This window comes from Vombatus ursinus, unplaced genomic scaffold (assembly GCF_900497805.2).
Source record: "Vombatus ursinus unplaced genomic scaffold, bare-nosed wombat genome assembly UNPS02009994.1, whole genome shotgun sequence".
Lineage (NCBI taxonomy): Eukaryota > Metazoa > Chordata > Mammalia > Diprotodontia > Vombatidae > Vombatus > Vombatus ursinus.
Genome location: NW_020949772.1, coordinates 5,650,022 through 5,668,567, shown reverse-complemented (window position 1 = coordinate 5,668,567; position 18,546 = coordinate 5,650,022). Strand labels below are relative to the sequence as shown.

General features: G+C 44.0%; 2 protein-coding genes across 2 annotated transcripts in view; both read left to right on the top strand.

Moving 5' to 3' along the window:
* The window catches only part of LOC114036811, an 85,405-nt gene extending 83,298 nt beyond the window's left edge, over positions 1–2,107 (top strand). Inside the window, exon 42 of the mRNA XM_027853516.1 lies at positions 994–2,107. Coding sequence (XP_027709317.1) covers positions 994–1,096 — 103 coding nt within the window. The 3' untranslated portion in view covers positions 1,097–2,107. The remainder of the gene's footprint in view (positions 1–993) is intronic.
* A 6,497-nt stretch (positions 2,108–8,604) lies between these two features.
* Positions 8,605–18,546, top strand: part of DNAH10 (dynein axonemal heavy chain 10) — a 165,725-nt gene continuing 155,783 nt past the window's right edge. Inside the window, exons 1-2 of the mRNA XM_027853515.1 lie at positions 8,605–8,818; positions 13,113–13,196. Of these exons, the coding sequence (XP_027709316.1) occupies positions 8,605–8,818; positions 13,113–13,196 (298 nt within the window). The remainder of the gene's footprint in view (positions 8,819–13,112; positions 13,197–18,546) is intronic.

Here is an 18,546-nt window from a genome sequence, read left to right as displayed (position 1 = left end):
GAATTTTTAGGCATATCTGATCAAAGAATCAGAAAATAATGGTGATGCTAGTCACCTTTTAGTGTTTTTTTTTTTCATAATATATATTTTGTTCAAACCTAAGTCAGATGACTTAAGTTGGTTTTTATGGTTAAACTCGAGGTTCACAACTTGGAATTAAACTAAAAGGAAAACTAGTTTTTCTCTTTTGAAAAGTGACATAGTATAGATGTAAAAATGATTGGAATGCTTTCTCCCCTGCTTCATCTTTTAGCCCTTCATTCAGCAAGCATTTTTAAGGGCCTCTAAGCACATAGGTTGGATGTTGGATGAGATGACCATGGCTAGCAGGTAGATTTGCCTTCAAGTCATGTGTACAGGGCTTTTTTAAGAGTATCAAATGACACTGTATGTTTAGGGGGTATTTAAACCCAGTGTCCAATTAGCACTCAGCAGTGTGGTAGGTGCTATAAATATGTAAACACAACTGTGCTCTTTTACCAAAACACTGGTGGTTTCTATTCCATATTAGGCAGACTGGTGGTAATTTTTATATACACGTACAAACACACATACGTATGTAAATACACACATATACATACACATACACACATATGTAGAATGAAATCTTTCCACATAGGAGCTATTATGTTTTAAAAAACATTTTATAGCTTTTTTTTTTTGATCATTGCTGTTGTTTTCCAAATACTTCTCTCTCCAAAGCGCCTGGCTGGTAAAGCTCTCTTCTCCCTAGCTGAGACACTAAGCAGGCCTGAGCAGTGTCTTTGGGTACCACCAGTCCTATGCTAATGAGGGCGTGGCTGACTCATCACCACCCCTCGAATCATTCTGAATTCTGATGCTTTCAGGGTTATTTTCCTTTATATTCTGATGTGCCGTGTTTTAAAAGTTGTGGCTTTGCTCCATACAGACGGTTTTTTCCTACTTCCTTCCCTGCCGCCTGATTAGAGGTTGTCTTCTTGAATTAATGTCTCATTTCTTTTATCTCTGCAGGGTGGAATTTCAGAACAAGTTCTACATTGGTGCAGGCACCAAATTTACTCCTTTTTCATTTAAACTACTCTCGTCACAGTGTAATAAAGATGACATGGCATAATTCAGCTGCTGTAACCATGTGCTCTCAGCATGATGGTGAATTATCATGTTATTAAATTTCACTGAAGTAGAATTTATAATAGAAACATGTTGTTCCCCTCCTCCCCATTGCCTTATATAATACAGCCAAATAATTCTGTCATTTAGATTGTTGCCTCATGTTGGATATCTTGTAAAGCTTATCAGTCTTAGAGATTTAAATTTCTTTTGACTGTTTTCATGATGATCAAATGTAAGTCATTTGTTATATTTTATGTTAATGTTTATTCTAAAAAAATAGTTGTTACTTTTTAGGCAGAGGTGGAGGGAAGTTTACTGCTTATGATTGAAGTTGTCTTAATAGTCTTTATTTCTGTTCATCTGACAAATATCCAGCACTCCCTCACTAAAGGTAACTAGTTTATATAATTTTGGAACAGCTGAAATTAAGCCTTTTAAAAAAAAATCCAACTATAATTAATGAGCAGTTCCAAAATGATTAGCACTGGTAGTGTTCAGTTTTTGCCAGTTTTGAATATGACAAAATGTTTGATCTCACAATAGCTGTGATATTACTGAGAAACCAAGCTTTTCCCTATTTATTCTTCAGTGTTTTAATTGAGGGAAAATGGGATAAAGTTGCATCCAACAGATCGTTTGTTCCATTGCTGAAAAACTGGTAAAGGATTTTGTCCTTTTCTTCTTGCATAAACTCTTGATGGTGACTGCACACTATGAAAGCTGTGGTGTGGGGCTGAGCCTTCCTGCCAAGTGTGGAATTAGAAGCTATTATGGATATGATTGGACTGTAATGACCAGCTTTTGTCTGACATTACTCAGCCAAAGTTGTTTCTATTGAGCGAAGGAAAGGTACCGAGTCGTCTTTTGTATATTTTTATAACAAAATGTATATTAAAATATTTTACCACTGATCGATACACATCTGTGCCATGGAAACATCATAATTATATTTTTTCCTTTCAGATTAATTCTGAATAAAGATCTAATTCCCACTTAGATTTAGTATTTTAAATTGATTTTTAGTCATTCTGTTTATATTTATTTAGAACTAACCCTCATGAAGCTGTTGATTGGTGATCCTTAACGTAAATCCAGCTAATTCATCCATTCGTCTTTTTAGCTTTGAATGAATGTTTCTCCCCTATCCATTGAAAATTGTGATCCTCTTCCATATGGAGTTTTTGTTTAAATTATATTCATCGTCATGCTGTTTTAATGTTCTGGATCATAACTTTTAAAATTAGCCATCTGGAATGTATACACTTTCTTAAAGTTTAGGAAGTTTTGGTTTTTGTACTAAATTCCTAAAGTCCTACTGCAGTGCCTCCTTGTGGCATGTAGATGGCCCTAGGCTTTTGGAGGTGGTGTTAAGTGGAGTACAGATTCCAAAGCCCAGGTCCTGGCACCAGACTTGTCACTTGCAGACCAGCCCCTCTGAGGACAGGGGCTGGCACTCTTCCCCCTGCCCCCCACCGTGAATGCTTTTGGCCACTGCAACTTGGTTGTAATCTGTTTCAGCAGAAGGAATACATGTGTGGATGAAATAGCAGAGCCTTGAGATTATCCAAGTGCCAGACTGTCCATACAATTGCAGTTAACAGTGAAGTTGGCACATTTGTTATTGATGCCACTTGAAGCTCCGGATTTGTGATCCAGCTTGAACAGTCTCATGTGCTAAATAAGATTATGGTATCACTGTACCCAAAAGGTTGTCAGGGAAGAGCATTCCACAGTAGTGGGCTGAGAGAGGTGGACCCTGGGACATACAGTCGTTACCCTGACTTTGACCCTTTCAAACTGGAAGAAATAATTCTGTGCTGCCATTTGATGGAAAATTACCCGATTTAAATTAGGATTTCTTTTTCATGTCTTGCCTGACATGCTACAACAACAAATGCAGAATGGTAATACAGTTGAAATTCCAGATTTTGTTATGACTGAGTTCCTCCTAGAAAGTTGCTGTTTCTGATCCTTTAATATTGAGTTTCTAAAATTATCTTTCCTAATTCATCCCTAGGAAGTCACAGTAAAACCAGTACCACTCAGTGTTGGTGGGATTTTAGTAGCTGAATGAAAAATGCGAGTGCTAGGTTCAGAGTGATAAATAAATTGCAGTATCTGCTGGAATCCATTTTTTTTTTTTTAGGCAATTGGGGTTAAGTGACTTGCCTGGGGTCACACAGCTAGTAAGTGTCAAGTGTTTGGTCTGAGGCCGAATTTGGGTCCTCCTGAATCCAGGGCCGGTGCTCTATCCGCTGCGCCACCTAACTGTCCCTGCAGTGACTTTCTAACTGCACCTCGTGGTCTCTTAAACAGCTCTCTAGAATAGGAAGTGAAAGATACCTTGTCAAATTAGAATCAAAGAGAATATCAAGGTATGCAGAATTTAATTACAGAAACAGTGATTTTTTTAGATCTCCACTTTCTTGAATGTATCTTCCCTGGAAATGTAATTGTTTCAGGGTCTTGAAGATTCCAGGAAGTTGATTTTATGACTTGACAGGTTCTTGCCATGTGGCCAGAAAGGGAGCTTTCTTTGTTATTTAAGCTATTTGATAGTCTTGTATACATTCTGAAATGTAAACTTTGTCTGCGTGATGAGAAATGTGAAAAATGATGAGCCAGTTAGATGATTTTAAATATGGATTTCTGGCATCGTCTAGACCAGTAGTGTCAAACTCAAATAGAAATGGATCCCTGCCAAATGCATATTGACTTAGAAAATCACAAATGAACATTTATCTGTATTGTATTGTATTTTTATTTTGTTAATCATTTCTCATTTACATTTTAATCTGGTTTGTACAGCACTGGATGGCTTTGCGGTTTGACATCTCAGTTGTAGACAAAACATCTCAATTTTTGATGAATGAAAACCTTAAAATGCCAAGGCATTTCTTCAGAGAAAATAATCAGAAAATAGAAATTTACTGCAATCAGCCAGAAAGCCAGACTTAGACACCGGCACTGGCAAAATTGGGTGGTTCATCCATAGGGTTAGAGGTGGGTGTAATAGGCTAAGTTGTTGGACCTCCATTTTGTGTTAATGATTGCTTCAAGTTTTAATGAATGCTGTTTGGTCTTAATTTCTAGGAGTGTTTGGAATATTACTCTAGTGTTTCCTTTTAAATTCAGTGAGCTGCAAAGGCTAAAATAAGGCATTATAAAACCAGCATATGTGTGTAGCATACATATGTGTAACTACACACGCACATGTATACACATGTATCTACACACATGTATGTATGTATGTATGTATGTCTTCGACATAGGGATAGGGACTGTACCTGTCATTTCATTGGTATAGAGGGCTTCCAGGTGAGGAAACTCCCTCTACCAGTACAGGTTGGCACCTTTTCTGCATCTTACAGTCTTAGCAAGGTGCCTGAAACACTTGACTGGTCAAGTGACTTGCCCGGAGCCAATATGCATTGGAGGTAGGACTTGAATCCAGGTCTTCCTGCCTTTAAGGCCAGCTTTCTATCCACTACACCACGCTGCCTCTCGTGTATTATAATATGAAGTTTAACTACTTAATTATTCATCATGCCTGACTTATTTTGGATCTAAAGCCGAAGTATGCATTAAACAAATACTAATTTCTCAGATTCTAGTTTATTTTAAAATAAGGAAATTTTCTAGTTTGCATGCCTTTATATTGGCATTGAGGTTAATGCTAGGAATGAGGCACACTTTCAGTGCTGAGACTAAAATAAAGCCATTCAGTAGACACATACGGGGGTCAGCCATTGGAGGTTACTCTGTGCTTAGGAATCTTTAAAGCGTTAAAAGAGGACAATAGTATTTTGACAGTAAATTCCAAAGGAAAGGCTTGAGTTTTATTGGAGACAGCTTAATGACTGGAGAAACAAAGTTGTGTGACGGGAAGAGACGGTGGAGAATTCAGCCGGAATACTCCTTAAAATGTGCAGTGATTGAGAAGTTGCATCTTCCTGTCAGTATTTGGATGTTGAATGTGATTTTATTCAGCAAAAATAAATATTTTTTAAAAATGTGGGTGTATTGCTTTGTTATATCCTGACATGTTTGGAAAGCCTGAGGGAGGCCTGGGATACCAGGAATGACAAAGGCACAGTATCCGAGAATTCAGTTTTTGACTGGGATAAGAACCAATCCTTTCAGGATTACATTACATTAAGTCCTACTTGATAGGTGCACATTGGGGTTACTTGGTGCTATACAGGATCCAAGAAGGGAAGATTGTTTCCTTCGGGGAATCATGGGAAGGGCTGTTGAGGTGGGTTTGATAGGATGAGGAGGAGCTCATTTGGGCCCAGAAGGCAATTTGGGGTTCAGAGAGGGAGCCCGCTGAGAAGCCAGATCTTAGGCTTGCTACTTCTTCCCTAGCTGATGGAGCCCCTCTTTGGTTATTAAAGTGAGTTTGGGGGAAAGGAAAGAAAGAAGAGTTTTTGGCATATAGTGGGTGAACAGTAGTTTGCTATTACAGAAGCATAGTTCCATGCATCATTCAAAATTCATTAAACCCTTGCTATGTGCCTGGCACTGCTAGGTAATGAGACTACAAAGGCATTGAAAACATTCCTGCCCACAAAGAGCTTACATTCTGTAGGGGAGACTACATGTACATGCTCTCTCTATACAAAACATGAAATAAATGCCAAGTATTTTGAGGGGGACAGACAGTGAAAAGGCATAGAGTCAGATGCAAGGCCTCGTGGGGGGAAGAATAAGGGGGCCAGGGGAGTAAAGTATGAGGTGACTAGAAGGACAGGAAAGGATGAAGTGATGAAGGACTTTTAAAAGGTAGATTTTGTATTTGACCCTGGAGGCAACAGGGACACTGCTATTTATTGAATAGAGAATAACAAGGACAGGCCTGGGACTTACAAAAATAATGGTGTGGACTGTAATATGGAGAAGATTGAGGCAGGGAGACCAACTAGTAGGCCACTGCAATAGCCCAGATAGGAGGGGATGCGGGTTCTCCCTTCCGCCGTGGTGGTGGGAGGGTCAAAGGAGAGAAGGCAGTGTTGAGAGGTGCTGCAAAGGCAGAATCGACAGGACTCAGCAACTGGATATTGGGTGGGGGGGAGGAGAGTCGAGGATGATGCCTAAGTTGAAAGCTTGGGTGACTGGGAGGATGGTCATCCTTTGAACAGATGTGACATGAGACTGGAGGTCAGGAGAGAGGTTAGGGCCGGATAAATAGATCTGAGGATGATCTGCATGTTGGTGATGGTTGAATCCACGGGAGCTAATGAGGTCATCAAGCTTATATAGGAGAAGAGAAGGTGGCCTTGGACAGAGCCACAGTTATCAGGCAGGACCAAACTGGAAGGAAAGGAACGTTAAAGGAAGAGTGAAGGATGGGCAGAGAAATAGGAGGAAAACCGGGAGAGAGCCAATGTCACTGAAAACTAGAATACCAAGGAAAAGAGGAGCAAGGTGATTAACAGTGTGAAAGGATGAAGACTGAAAAAAGGACATTGGAGTTGGCAGTTTGAGAGAGAATTGTTCACTTTGGAGAATATAGTAAAAACTTATTTCTCTTCCAGGATGGCTTAGTTCAACATTGTCCTGATGCGCTCACACTCTTCAAATCTGGACATTTAATTTCCTTTGTAGTGTCAGGTAGAGGGCGGTTGTCAGGTATTGTGGAAAGAATGATGGGTTTGTAGCCAGAAGACACAGGTTTGAATTCTGGTTCTCAGCTACCTGTGTGACGTTTTGGGTAAGTCACTCCTCCAAGCCTGTGTGTCCTCTGTTAAATGAGAGGGTCAGACTAGATGATCTCCAGGGGCCCCTCTCTCAAATCTTACAGGGCTGTCTATGCCAGTGAACATTATTAAGCACCTGTTATGTGCCCTTTGTGGCTACCCTCCTACAGAAGGCAGGCTACAATAGGGATCTCCACTTTCTCTCCTCTCACTCTCTTAACCTCCTCTGATCTGACTTCTGAGTTACCAGCGATCTCCTCATTGCCAAATCCAGTGACCTTTTCTCAATCCCCATTCTTCCCCACTTCTGCGCTGCGTCCGACACTACTGATAACCTTCTGGAGACTCTTCTCTCTAGTTTTCTGGGACGCCGCTCTTGGCTGTCCTCGCTATCTTAGTCTCCTTTGCTGGATCCAATTCAGGACATGCCCTCTAACCATATAGGACTCAGATCTATTTATCCAGCTCCTCTTCGCCCTCTAGACTATTTCCCTTAATGATCTCATGAGCTCAGGAGATTTAATCATCATCTCTCTGCTAATGATTCGCATCACGTTTCCAACTACCTATTAGACATCTTAAACTTAACGTGTTCACGACTGAACTATTGTCTTCTCCCCTAAACTCTCCCCTCTTCCTAATTTCCCTTATTACTGTCCCCCAGGCTTGCTGCCTAGGTGGTTTTACCATTGTAATACCTCTCAAATTTACCTCCTCTCCTCTGACTGTGCCATCCCTCTGGTGCAGGCCCTCATTCCTCACACCTGGATGTAGTAATAGCTGTTGGTGGGGGGGAGGGGGAGGTCTGCCTGCCTCAAGTCCCCGCCCCCCATCCATCCTCCATTCAGCCACTTAGGTGATCTAGGAATCATCACTTAGGCGATGCAGGAAATCCTCCTCTCTGTAAACTTCAGTGGCTCCCTCTCACCTCCAGGGGTCAAATACAAAAATTTCTGGCGTTCAAAGCCCTTCGTAACCCCCACCCCTCACCCTTCCAGTATTAGACCTTTCTCCCCTCCATGTACTCAAGCCATGATGCAGGCCTCCTGGCTGTTCCACTCTCTCCACTCCAGGCATTTGTACTGGCTGTCTCCCCATGCCTGGAGTGTTTTCCCTCCTCAGCTCTGCCTACTGACCTCCTTGGCTTCCCAGAAGGAAGTCCCAACTAAAATCCCTCCTCCTATAGGAAGCCTTCCCCAATCCTCTTAATTCTGGTGCCTTCCCTCTGTTTATGATTTCCTAGTTTTCCTGGCTGTAGCTGGTTTGCACATATTTGTTTCGTTTGTTGTCTCCCCCATTAGACTGGGAGCTCTTTGAGAGCAGGAACTGGTTTTGGCCCGTTCTTGTGTCCCAGCGCTTAGCACAGTGCCTGGCACATAGCAAACGCTGAATTACGTACTGCCTTCATGACCAGCACTGTGCCTTTACGCACTGATGTAAGGGGATGCCAGAACATCACTGCAGGCTGGAGGGACATACAGGTAGTATAAGCTGTCCCTCGTGGTCCAGAATGGCAAGCCTGGACTTGGGCAACTTTGGAGAGGCCTCAAACATGACCAGGCAATGACGCCTTCCTCAACAGCCCCGTCCGAGGGGAGGGACTCTTCCTTTAATGCTGAGGCATCGTGGATCTCCTCCCTCTCCGAACAGAGACCCGCTTGGAGAAGTAGGTCCGGCGGCCTCAGCGTCTGCCGGCGCGGAGGCGGCGGTTGCCAGGGGCGGAGGGGGGCGGTTGTCAGGACGCCACGGCCTCTGTCGGCGCTGGGGCCGAGACTGCCTGGGAAGGTGTGGAGGTGAGGCTGGCGGCGACATGGACGACCTGCGGGTGGAATGGATGCGGGACCGGGTGTACGTCGCCTTTCAGATCACCGACCCGGAGTATTTCCTCGAGCTGATGAACCGGAACGACGGCGAGGCCGAGGACGGGATTCTGCACTTCTTGAACCAGAGCACAGACGAAGAGGGCGCCGCGTCGATCTTCTTCTACCGCCTCTTGGTGCCCGAGGAGGTGGAAGTGGAGATAGGTGAGGGCCGGACCCTCGCCTGCCCCCAGCCCCCTGCCCCCTGCCCTGCCTCTGCACGGCCATCCTACGCGTGCAAGTCAATGGGCATTTCCAGGCACTGAACTAGGCGATGAGGCTTCAAGGAAACGAAACGAACAGTCCCAGGCTCTCGCCTCAAGAACCTTATATTCTCGTAAGGAGATACAGCATGTGTCCGGAAAAGAAAATACAAAGTGTCTGCCAAGTGATACAAAGTAATTTTAAGAAGAAGGGAGTTTTAAGGGTATCAGGAAAGGCTGCCTGGGCCTGGGCGTGCTTTGCAGGAAGCTGTGGATGCTAGGGGACAGGAGGACACTTAGAATAGGGAGTGTATGTATGCAGGGGAGTGGTGTAAATGTAGGTAGGAGCCAGATCGCTGGGGGCTCTTGGAGTTTATCACAGAGGAAATTGGTCCTCAGCAGTACGTACCCTCATGCTTTATGCCCTTTTGAGTCTCCATACATATGCATGAACCCTGTGCCCGCGTTTATTCCTCCCGGGCCCCTTTTCTATTTGTGTCTCCCGTGACCGTGCACCGTCTGCTACTGGTCCTTACTCTGTGGGGCCCGGGTGTTTCCTCTTTCACTTTTGTCTCCTGTGGCCAATGGAGTCAATCACTTAATCAACAAATATTCATTAAATGCTTATTATGTGCCTCACACTGTTCTAGGTAAAGGGTTTACAAAGGCAACAGTAAAAGGCTTTGTGTCTATGCAGGCAAAATAGATGCTATATGACTTGGGTGGGGGTGGGGGTGGGAAGACCAGCCACCCCGGGGAATGTAGAAAGGCTTCACGTGGAAGGTGGTGTTTGAGCTGGATCTTGATACAAACTAGGGATTCTAAAATAGATGAAAAGGGAGTGTGCTGAGATAGCTCATGCAAGTGTGGGAGATGGCCAGTAAGAGAGCCCTTGGAGAATGCAGGAAGGGGTGAAATGGGTAATAAGGCAGGAAAGGTAGATTGGGGCCAGGAGCTTGTGTTGTATCCTAGAGGTCCAACATTGTGTTATTCCTTTATTCATCAATATAGATAGTATAGAGAGGCAGCTAGGTGGAGCAGTGGATAGAGCACCTGCCCTGGAGTCAGGAGGACCTGAGTTCAAATTTGACCTCAGACACTTGACACTTACCAGCTGTGTGACCCTGGGCAAGTCACTTAGCCCCATTGCCTAGCAAAAATAAAAAATAAATAAATAGTATATGTAAGGCACTTAGCAAACCTAAAAGCATAAAAATCAATAAATGGTTAGCTGTTATTGTTATTATTATCCGTGCTCTGTCATCCAGAGGAAGACACCTTCAGCACCCTGGATAGTAGGTTCCCTGTGCAGGATTTACATGTATAAGATCTGCCCAGAACGAGAAAGCACGGGCACTGCCTGTGCCACCTAGCTGCTCTGACTATATTATGCATATACTTGTATAATGGGAGCAGCTAGGTGGCAGAGTGGATGGACTGTGGGTCCTGGAGTCAGGAAGACTCATCTTCCTGAGTTTAAAACTGGCCTCAGACACAACTATCTGTGTGACCCTGAGCAAGTCACTTCACCTTGTGTGCCTCAGTTTCCTCATCTGTAAAATGAGCTGAAGAAGGAAATGGTCAGATTGCTCCAGTGTCTTTGCCAAGAAAACTTCAAGCTGAACTCATGAAGAGTCAGGCATGAGTAAACAACAACAAATAATATACTCAGAATGAATACAAGGGAGTTTGAGGAGGGAAGGCACTAGCAACTGGGGGTTATCAGGAAAGGCCTCAAGTAGAAAGTAATGCTTGAGCTGAATCTTGAAGGAAACACTGAAAGAGAGAGTGAGACAGAGAGAGAGAGAGAGAGAGAGAGAGAGAAGAAGAAGAAGAAGAGAGACAGAGAGACAGAGACAGAGAGAGAAGAGAGAGATAAAGAGAGATGGGGACAGGAAGTATTACAAGCATAATTCTATGATAGCGAGGCACAGCTTCTTAACCTGGGGTCTGTGAACAACTTGGTTTTAAAAAATTTTTATAACTGTATTTCAATATAATTGGTTTCCTTTGTAATCCTACGTATTATATTTTATATCCATTATTCTAAGAATAATCCCTGTTCCTTCCTCAAACTTCCCATGGCTCCCTCCGACCCTGTGCTCTCAGTTTAGAACCTTTTCTCATATATCACTGAAAAAGCTGAGACCATTCACCAAGAGCTCCCTTTTTTCTCATCATTCACATCACTTGCGTGCCCACCCCCCACCATTTCCTCCTTTGTCCCTGTCTCACAGGAAGAGGGGACCCTTCATCTTGCCAAAGTAAACACCTCCACATGCTTAAGTGATCCCATTCCATCCCATCTTCTCCAGAAGATAGCTCCCTCCCTCATCCCCACTCTCACTGATCTTCAATATTTTCCTGTCTACCGACTGCTTTCCTGCTGCCTACAAACATGCCCACGTCTTCTCTATCCTTAAAAAAAAAAAAATCACTTAATGTTCCACTAGTTATCATCCTACATATTTCCTCTTCTTCTTGGATAGACTTCTTGAGAAAGCTGTCTTCCACTTTCTTTCCTCTCACTTTTTCCTTAACTTTTTGCAATTTCGCTGCTAATCTCATCATTCAATGGAAATTACTCTCTCCACAGTTACCGAGGTTCTCTTAATCATCAAATCTACTGGCCTTTTTTCAATTCTCATTCTTCTTGACCTCTCCACAGCTTTTGAGACTGTAAGTCGCCATCTTCTCCGTGATACTCTCTAGGTTTTGGGGACACCAGTCTCTCCTGGTTCTCCTCATACCCGTCTGCCTCAGTCTTCTTTGCTAGATTTTCCTCCAGATCGTGGCTGCTAACTTGGAGTGGCCCCCAGGTCTCTTTTCTCTTTTCCCTCAAGACTTTTTCACTTGGTGATCTCATCAGTCCTCTTGGATTCATCTGTCATCTGTAGGCAGATGATTCTCACATCTATTTAATCTTGTCCTAACCGTTCTCCCGACCTTATGCCTCCAAGTGTCTATTTAGCATCTCAAACTGGATGTCCTAGAGACATCTTAAACTCAACATGTCCCAAACTGACCCCGTTATCTTGCCTCCCAAACCTCCCCTTTTCTCAACTTCCCTGTGGCTGTCCAGGGTAACACCATCCTCCCAGTTCCTCAGACTTGACGTCTAGGTACCACACTCAACTCCTCACTGTCTCTCACCCCCATATCCAATTTATTGCCGAGTCCTGTGCATTCCGCCTTTATAACATCTCTCCTCTGACCCTGCCATCACTCTAGTACAGGTTCCTTAGTACCTCATGTTTGAACTATTGCCGTAGTCTCCTGGTTGGTCTTCCTGTCTCAGATCTGTCCCCATTCTGGTCCATTTACCATTAACCAACGTTATTCTTCTCAAGGTGAAGGTCTAACCATCCCCCTCCCTGACCTGATAAACTCCAGTGGCTCCATGGTACTACCTCCAGGATCAAACATAAAATCCTTGGTTTGGCTTTTAAAGCTCTTTAGAACTTAGTCCCTCCTACCTTTCCACTCATCTTATACCTTACTCCCTTCCATGTCCTCTGTGATCTAGTAACACTGGCCTTCTGCACGTCTCCAGACTTCATACACTTTTACATGCCTGGAATGCTCACCCTTCTCACCTCTCCTTCCTGGCTTCCTTCAAGACTCAGCTCAAATCCCACCTTCTGCAAGAAGCCTTTCCTGGGCCCCCTTAATTCTAGAGCTTTCCCTTGGAGATTGTTGCTGATTTACACATCACCCAACATAGGGGTTGAACCCATGACTCTGGGATCAAGAGTCCCATGCTCTACCCGCTGAGTCAGTGGGCAGCTAGTGGTGCAGTGGACAGAGAGCCTGGCTTGAAGTCAGGAAAACCTGAGTTCAAATCTAGCCTCGGACACTTACTAGCTGTGTGACCCTGGGCAAGTCACTTAACCTTATTTGCCTTTGCCTCAGTCGCTAATTTACCCATCTAGATCTTGTTTGTACATAGTTGTGTTTGTATTGTCTCTCCCTGTGAGCTTTCTGAGGGCAGGGCCTGTTGTGAGGTCTCTTTGCATCCTTAATACTTAGCACAGTTCCTTGTGCATGGTGAGTACTTCATATATTCTTGCTGACTGAGTGAATGTCTGAGCAGTTGTCCCTAGGCCTCAGGAGACTGCCACAAAGGGTTCATAACATGAGAGGGGTAAGAAAAAACTCCTGCGCTAAGGAAAGGAACAGTTTTAGGCATTCCATGCTGTGTGACATTGTTTTAAAATATTTCTTCTCTTTTCATTTGGGCCACGAAGATGTTCCAGAAGTTTCATCATGGGAAGATGAGGAAGAGGAGGAAGAGTTAGGCAGCCAGACTTCCAGAATAACATCAGCGGACAGAAGTACAGGTACAGTGCCCTAGGAATAAATAAATAAATAGCAAGATTTGAATGTATGGACCGTTCTCTGGGAATCCCTGTTCGGTTCTGATTTATAAACATTCCAAACCGAAGCATTTTTATACCAAGTGACCTTGCTTTTCTCTCTTTTCCTTTTTAAATCACTCTGCCATGGAAATGCTAGATGTATTGAAAAAGGGATGTGATATAGGGGCATTCTAACACAGGAAAGGGGAAATTTTATCTAGAGGTTGGGATGTAGTGTTAGATTTGTAGTTCAGAGAACCTGACTTCAAATCCTGCTCCAGGCACTTACTAGTTATGTGACCCTGGGCAAATTATTTAACCTCTCTGAGTCTCTGCCACCTCATCTGTAAAATGGGGATAATAGTAACACCCATCTCCCAGGGTTGTTGTGAGGATTAAATGAGATAACACACGTAAAGTGTTCTGCAAACCTTAGGAAAGGGGAGATAGAGAAATCCTAAATGAAGAAACTCTACCTATTCAGGTCAGCATCTTTTCTACAATATAAAGTCTTGTTTTGTTTTTTTTTTAAGATTCCATCTTTTTTAAATAGTATTTTCCCCTGATTACATGTAAAGCCAATTTTTAGCATTCATTTTTACAGAATTTTGAGTTCCAAATTTTTCTCCCTCTCTCCCTCCCCTCCCGTCTTCCTAAAATGGTAGGCAATTTGATACAACGTATAATCTTAGAGAGTTGCCTTGGGTACTGAGACATCAGATCATTGTTCAATCACCTGGAGGTTTCTTTTCATCTAGAGAATTTCCTAGGAGGGGTTTTAATTCAGTAATGATACTGATACTTGCATTCATATGAGCTTTCTCCTGAAAGAGCACCGACTTGACCCCTTTCTGCCCAGCAACTCCACGTCCACGCTACCATTAATAACTCACTGTGGGGGCCCTCTCCAGTTGTCCTGATCCATATCTAGCCTCTGGACCCAGATGGCTCCAGAGGAGAAAGTGAGGCTGGTGACCCTGCACCGCCCTCCCTCACTTAAATCCAGTTCTCTTGCATGTCATGGCATCACCTCCCTGACGTCACGGTCCTCCTCGAGAATGAAGGACAAACGGCGGCAACAGGAACTCACTGACATAGGCAGGTGCCAGATGTGGAATTCCATTGATCTAGGGAACTCCCAGGTGAGGAAACTCCTTCTTCCAATGCTTGTTGACAACTTCTTAACTACACAGAGCGCTAGGGATCTACCTGGGGCACTGGGGGCCGAGGTCACTTGGCCAGGATGAGTCAGAAGGAAGACTTGAACTCAGATCTTCCTGACTCAAGAGGTCAGTTCTCTATCAACTATACCATGCTACCTCTCAATTCTTATTTATGCCTTTTCAAAAACACAAGAATCATTTCCCAGTGTAGCATCTGTCCCTGTAACAAAGAATGATTGGAGCAAGACTCAACCGGTAAACATTATTAAGCTTCTACTGTGTGCAGAGCATTGTACTAGGCTCTGTGGGAGACATGAAAGTTAGATAAAATGTGTGGACTGTCCTTAAGGATATTTCAGTCTGTTAAGACGATACGACACATGGGACAGATAACTGTAATTTTAAACAAAATGTATTAGAGTGTATTATGAGGAGAGGGGAGGGAAGGTTGTTATTGACTGAGAGAAATCAGGGAAGGCTTCCAGGAGGAGAGGGTATTTGAATTGGGATTTAGAGCATAAATAAGAGCTCCCCAGGTAGAGGATAGGAGGGGAAAGCCTTCCATGAATATGGGGCAGGTCGAGTAGAAGAACGGAGGGAAATGCAGGGAAGGTGAGTTCTGGGGACAGAGAGCAGTTCAGTTTGGCTAGATTAAAGCATAGTGTCCAGGACAAGGGGAGCGATCCTTAGGTCATCTTCTGTGCTGGTCAGAGCATGTCTGCAGCCTCATATTCAATCTTCGACGCCCTATTTTAGGCAAGGTATTTCCAAGCTGGAATGTGTTCAGATGCAAACAATCGGGCTGCTGAGGGGCTTGGATATCATGTTTCACAAGGATTAATTAAGGAACCTGGGATGTGCAATTCAAAGAACAGAAGATTTGGGGTTCAGGTACATGATAGTCTTTTTAAGGACTGTTTGCGTTTTTGAAGGAGGAATACAGAATCTGTTCATCTTCAGAACACAGAACTAAGTGGGAAGTTCAAAGAGCTGTCCCAAGGTGGAATGGAAGGTCCCCGTCAGTGGGCGTCTGACAGCCACTCATCACAGACGTTTTAGAAGGATCTGTCTTCTTCACATATAGATTATATCAGGTGGTGCCTGAGGTTCCACCTTGCTCTGAAATTGGGTGAACTTTGCCCCGCAGGCACAAGAGAGCCGCTGAAGGATTTTGGGAAGAAAAGGGACATGGATAGATCTGTGCCACAGAATGAGGCTAGTATGGTAGCCATAGAAAGGATAGGCTGGAGAGGTACCTAGCAGGGGCAAAAAGAACTGTTCGGAGTCTATCCCACTAATGTCGGTGGATGGTGAAGAGGGCCTGATGGCGAGAGACACTGCCCAAGTAGAATGAGTAGGACTTGGTAACCAGATGAACACGGGAAGAGAAGGAGAGGGGGCTTAGAAGGCAGAGCTTAGGTCTGTATCCTGCTACTTGTCTATGTTGTGCAATGGGGATGGAGAAAAGAAGATGCCGCAGTGTTGGAAGAGACATGGTGGCTACATTCAAATATGTGACGGATTGTCGTGGGGAAGACAGCCATCTGTTTGGCTCCAAGAGAAGAACCAGGTGGAAGTTGTAAAAAGTCAAATTTGGGCTTGATGTTGGGTAGACATCTTGACCAACAATGGGAGAGATCCTAAGTGGAATGAGGTCTTGAGAAGGTCATAGATTTAGAGCTGGAAGACACCTTCAAGGCCCTCAGGGCCAGATGGACAAACTGAGGCACAGAGAGATGTTATGGAAGGGATTCCTTTTGTGCTTTGGATTGGTGTACATGGAATGTTCCCTCCACCTTTCAGGTTCTGTGATGGTTCCGTGCTCACGTAGGCATGCAGTTAAGCAATTAGACTTAGAACATTTCAAGGGGAACTTAGAGATCATTCTCATTTTATAGAAGAGGAAATTCAGGCCCAGAGAGATGGAGTGATTTTTCTGAAGTCACACAGGTGGAAATTAGCAGGACCTTGATCGGCACCCAGATCTAGTCTTCTTTCTGTTTCAACACACCACCTCATGGGGAATCCTTTATTCTACAGCATAGAATTTTCAAGCTGGAAGGAAGCCTATCAGTCATCTCCCATTTCCTCATTCAGCAGATGAGGACACTGAGGCACAGAATGGAAAATGATGAGATGATGACTACTTTGGTCCCATATTGCAGAATTAGGCGCAAGGCAGGCAGAAAAGGCAAGGAAGCAGATTTTAGCTCTGTGGAAGGACTTCCCTAACAGGGAGAATCCTCCCAAAGTGTAATGGGCTGCCTTGAAAGGTGTTAAGTTCTCCCTCACTGGAGCATCTCAGGGAGAGGCTCTATGATTATCTGTCAGATATTGAGGAGAGGGCATTCTTTGTTAGGTGGGAGTTGGACCAAATGAGCTCCAGGACCCCTTCCAGTTTGGTGATCTGTGAATAGTCATATATAACACCAGGGCTCCAACCAGACAATTAATGGTAGTTCTGCTGATATGAAGCCAGGAGGGGGAACAGATTTTGGGGGAAATACTGTATAATAAGCTCATTTTTAGACATTGAATTGTTAGTGCTGGTGGAGCATCTAGATGGGGATGTTTGACTGGCAATTGAAGCTGTATTCATGGATCCTGGGAGAGAGCTCAGGGCTGGAGAGCTAGATTTAGATGAAGGTTTGGGGGTCATTCAAAGAAGAGAAGACTTGAGGTTTGGGTGCATGTAGTGTTTTCAGAGACGGCTTCAGTCACGAGTTTGCTTCAGTTCAGCAAGCATTTATCCAAGGCTCCTTAGATGACAGGCATTGTGCTAGGCAATGAAGATTTGAAGTAAAATTCCCTGTCCTTGAGAAGCTTACATTCTACTGGGGCCAAAGCAGCATATACACAGGGAAACCTGCAGTAGCTAGGGTGGGATAGGAGGAGGCCATAGTATCACAGGGTCACAAATCCAGAGCCTGCATCTTCTCATTCAAACAAAGCCCAGAAAGACTGCCCAAGGTCATTCAAGTCGAAGTTCAGTAAATGTCAGGGGTAGGTTTCGAAGGAGCCAATTCCAAAGCCTCTTTCTGCTTCAACCCGTCCAGGAGATTGAGACTGAAAAAGTCATTAAATTAGGTGATTAGAAGGATGCTGATGACCTTTGGGAGAGAATTTCCATAGGTCCTGCCAGATTACACGCTGTTGAGAGAATTGAAGAAAGATGAAGTAGAGACATCAGGCGTAGACAGCTCTTCCCAAAAGTTTGGCAGCAAATGGTGGGAGAGATGGAAAAATAGTCAGACAGGTTGGGGATGGTCAAGGGAAGAGTTTTTTTGGGGGGGATTGGGGAGTCCTTGGCGTGTTTGCAGTCAGATGGGAAGGTAAAAACTAAAGCTCAGAGTCCCTGAGGAAGCAGGAAAGGATGCGATCATAATCAACATCTCATATTTAAAATGCGCAGAGGACATGATATAGGTAGTGCAAGTAGGGCTCGCCTCGTTTTACAAATGAGGAAACCGAGGCTCAGAGAGGCCTAAGTAGCTTGTAAATAGCAGCATGTCAAGGGCAGAGGGAGGGAGGGATTAGCCATAGCCAGGAAGAGAGGATAACTTTCCTTTGATTCAAGAGGAGAAGCGAGAGAGGGTGGGTGATGGGGCTGAGCTGTTTCTCTAGAAATAGTGGTGGAGCTGTCAAATGGATGTGGTGCATTTGGAGTTGTCTAGGTCTGTTCTTTTGTCCAGTTCCTTTGTACTGGGGGTGGCTAGTTGGGATTAGAATTGTATTAGATTGGGGCAGCTAGGTGGCACAGTGGATAGAGCACTGGCCCTGAAGTCAAGAGTACCTGAGTTCAAATCTGGCCTCAGGCAAAACACTTGACACTTACTAGCTGTGTGACCCTGGGTAAGTCATTTAACCACAGTTGCCTTAAAAAAAAAAAAAGAATTGTATTAGATGTAGCCCTACTGGGATGGATTAGCTTTGTAGCTCTTGTTTCTTCATTTATCCAGTCCCAACCCATTTAGCTGCTTTGGAGAGGGAAGGAAAGAGCATCCTCAGCCTTAGTAGATTCTGGTACCTAACTAGCTGAGCCTAGTGGCCTTAGATGGCTCTAGGCAGTCTAAGATTCTGGTAACCATTTCAGAGGCAGAAGTTATGGATTATATGCCCATCATGAAAAGAAGAGGAGCTTAGGGCCATGATTTTTCTCATCTTTATGT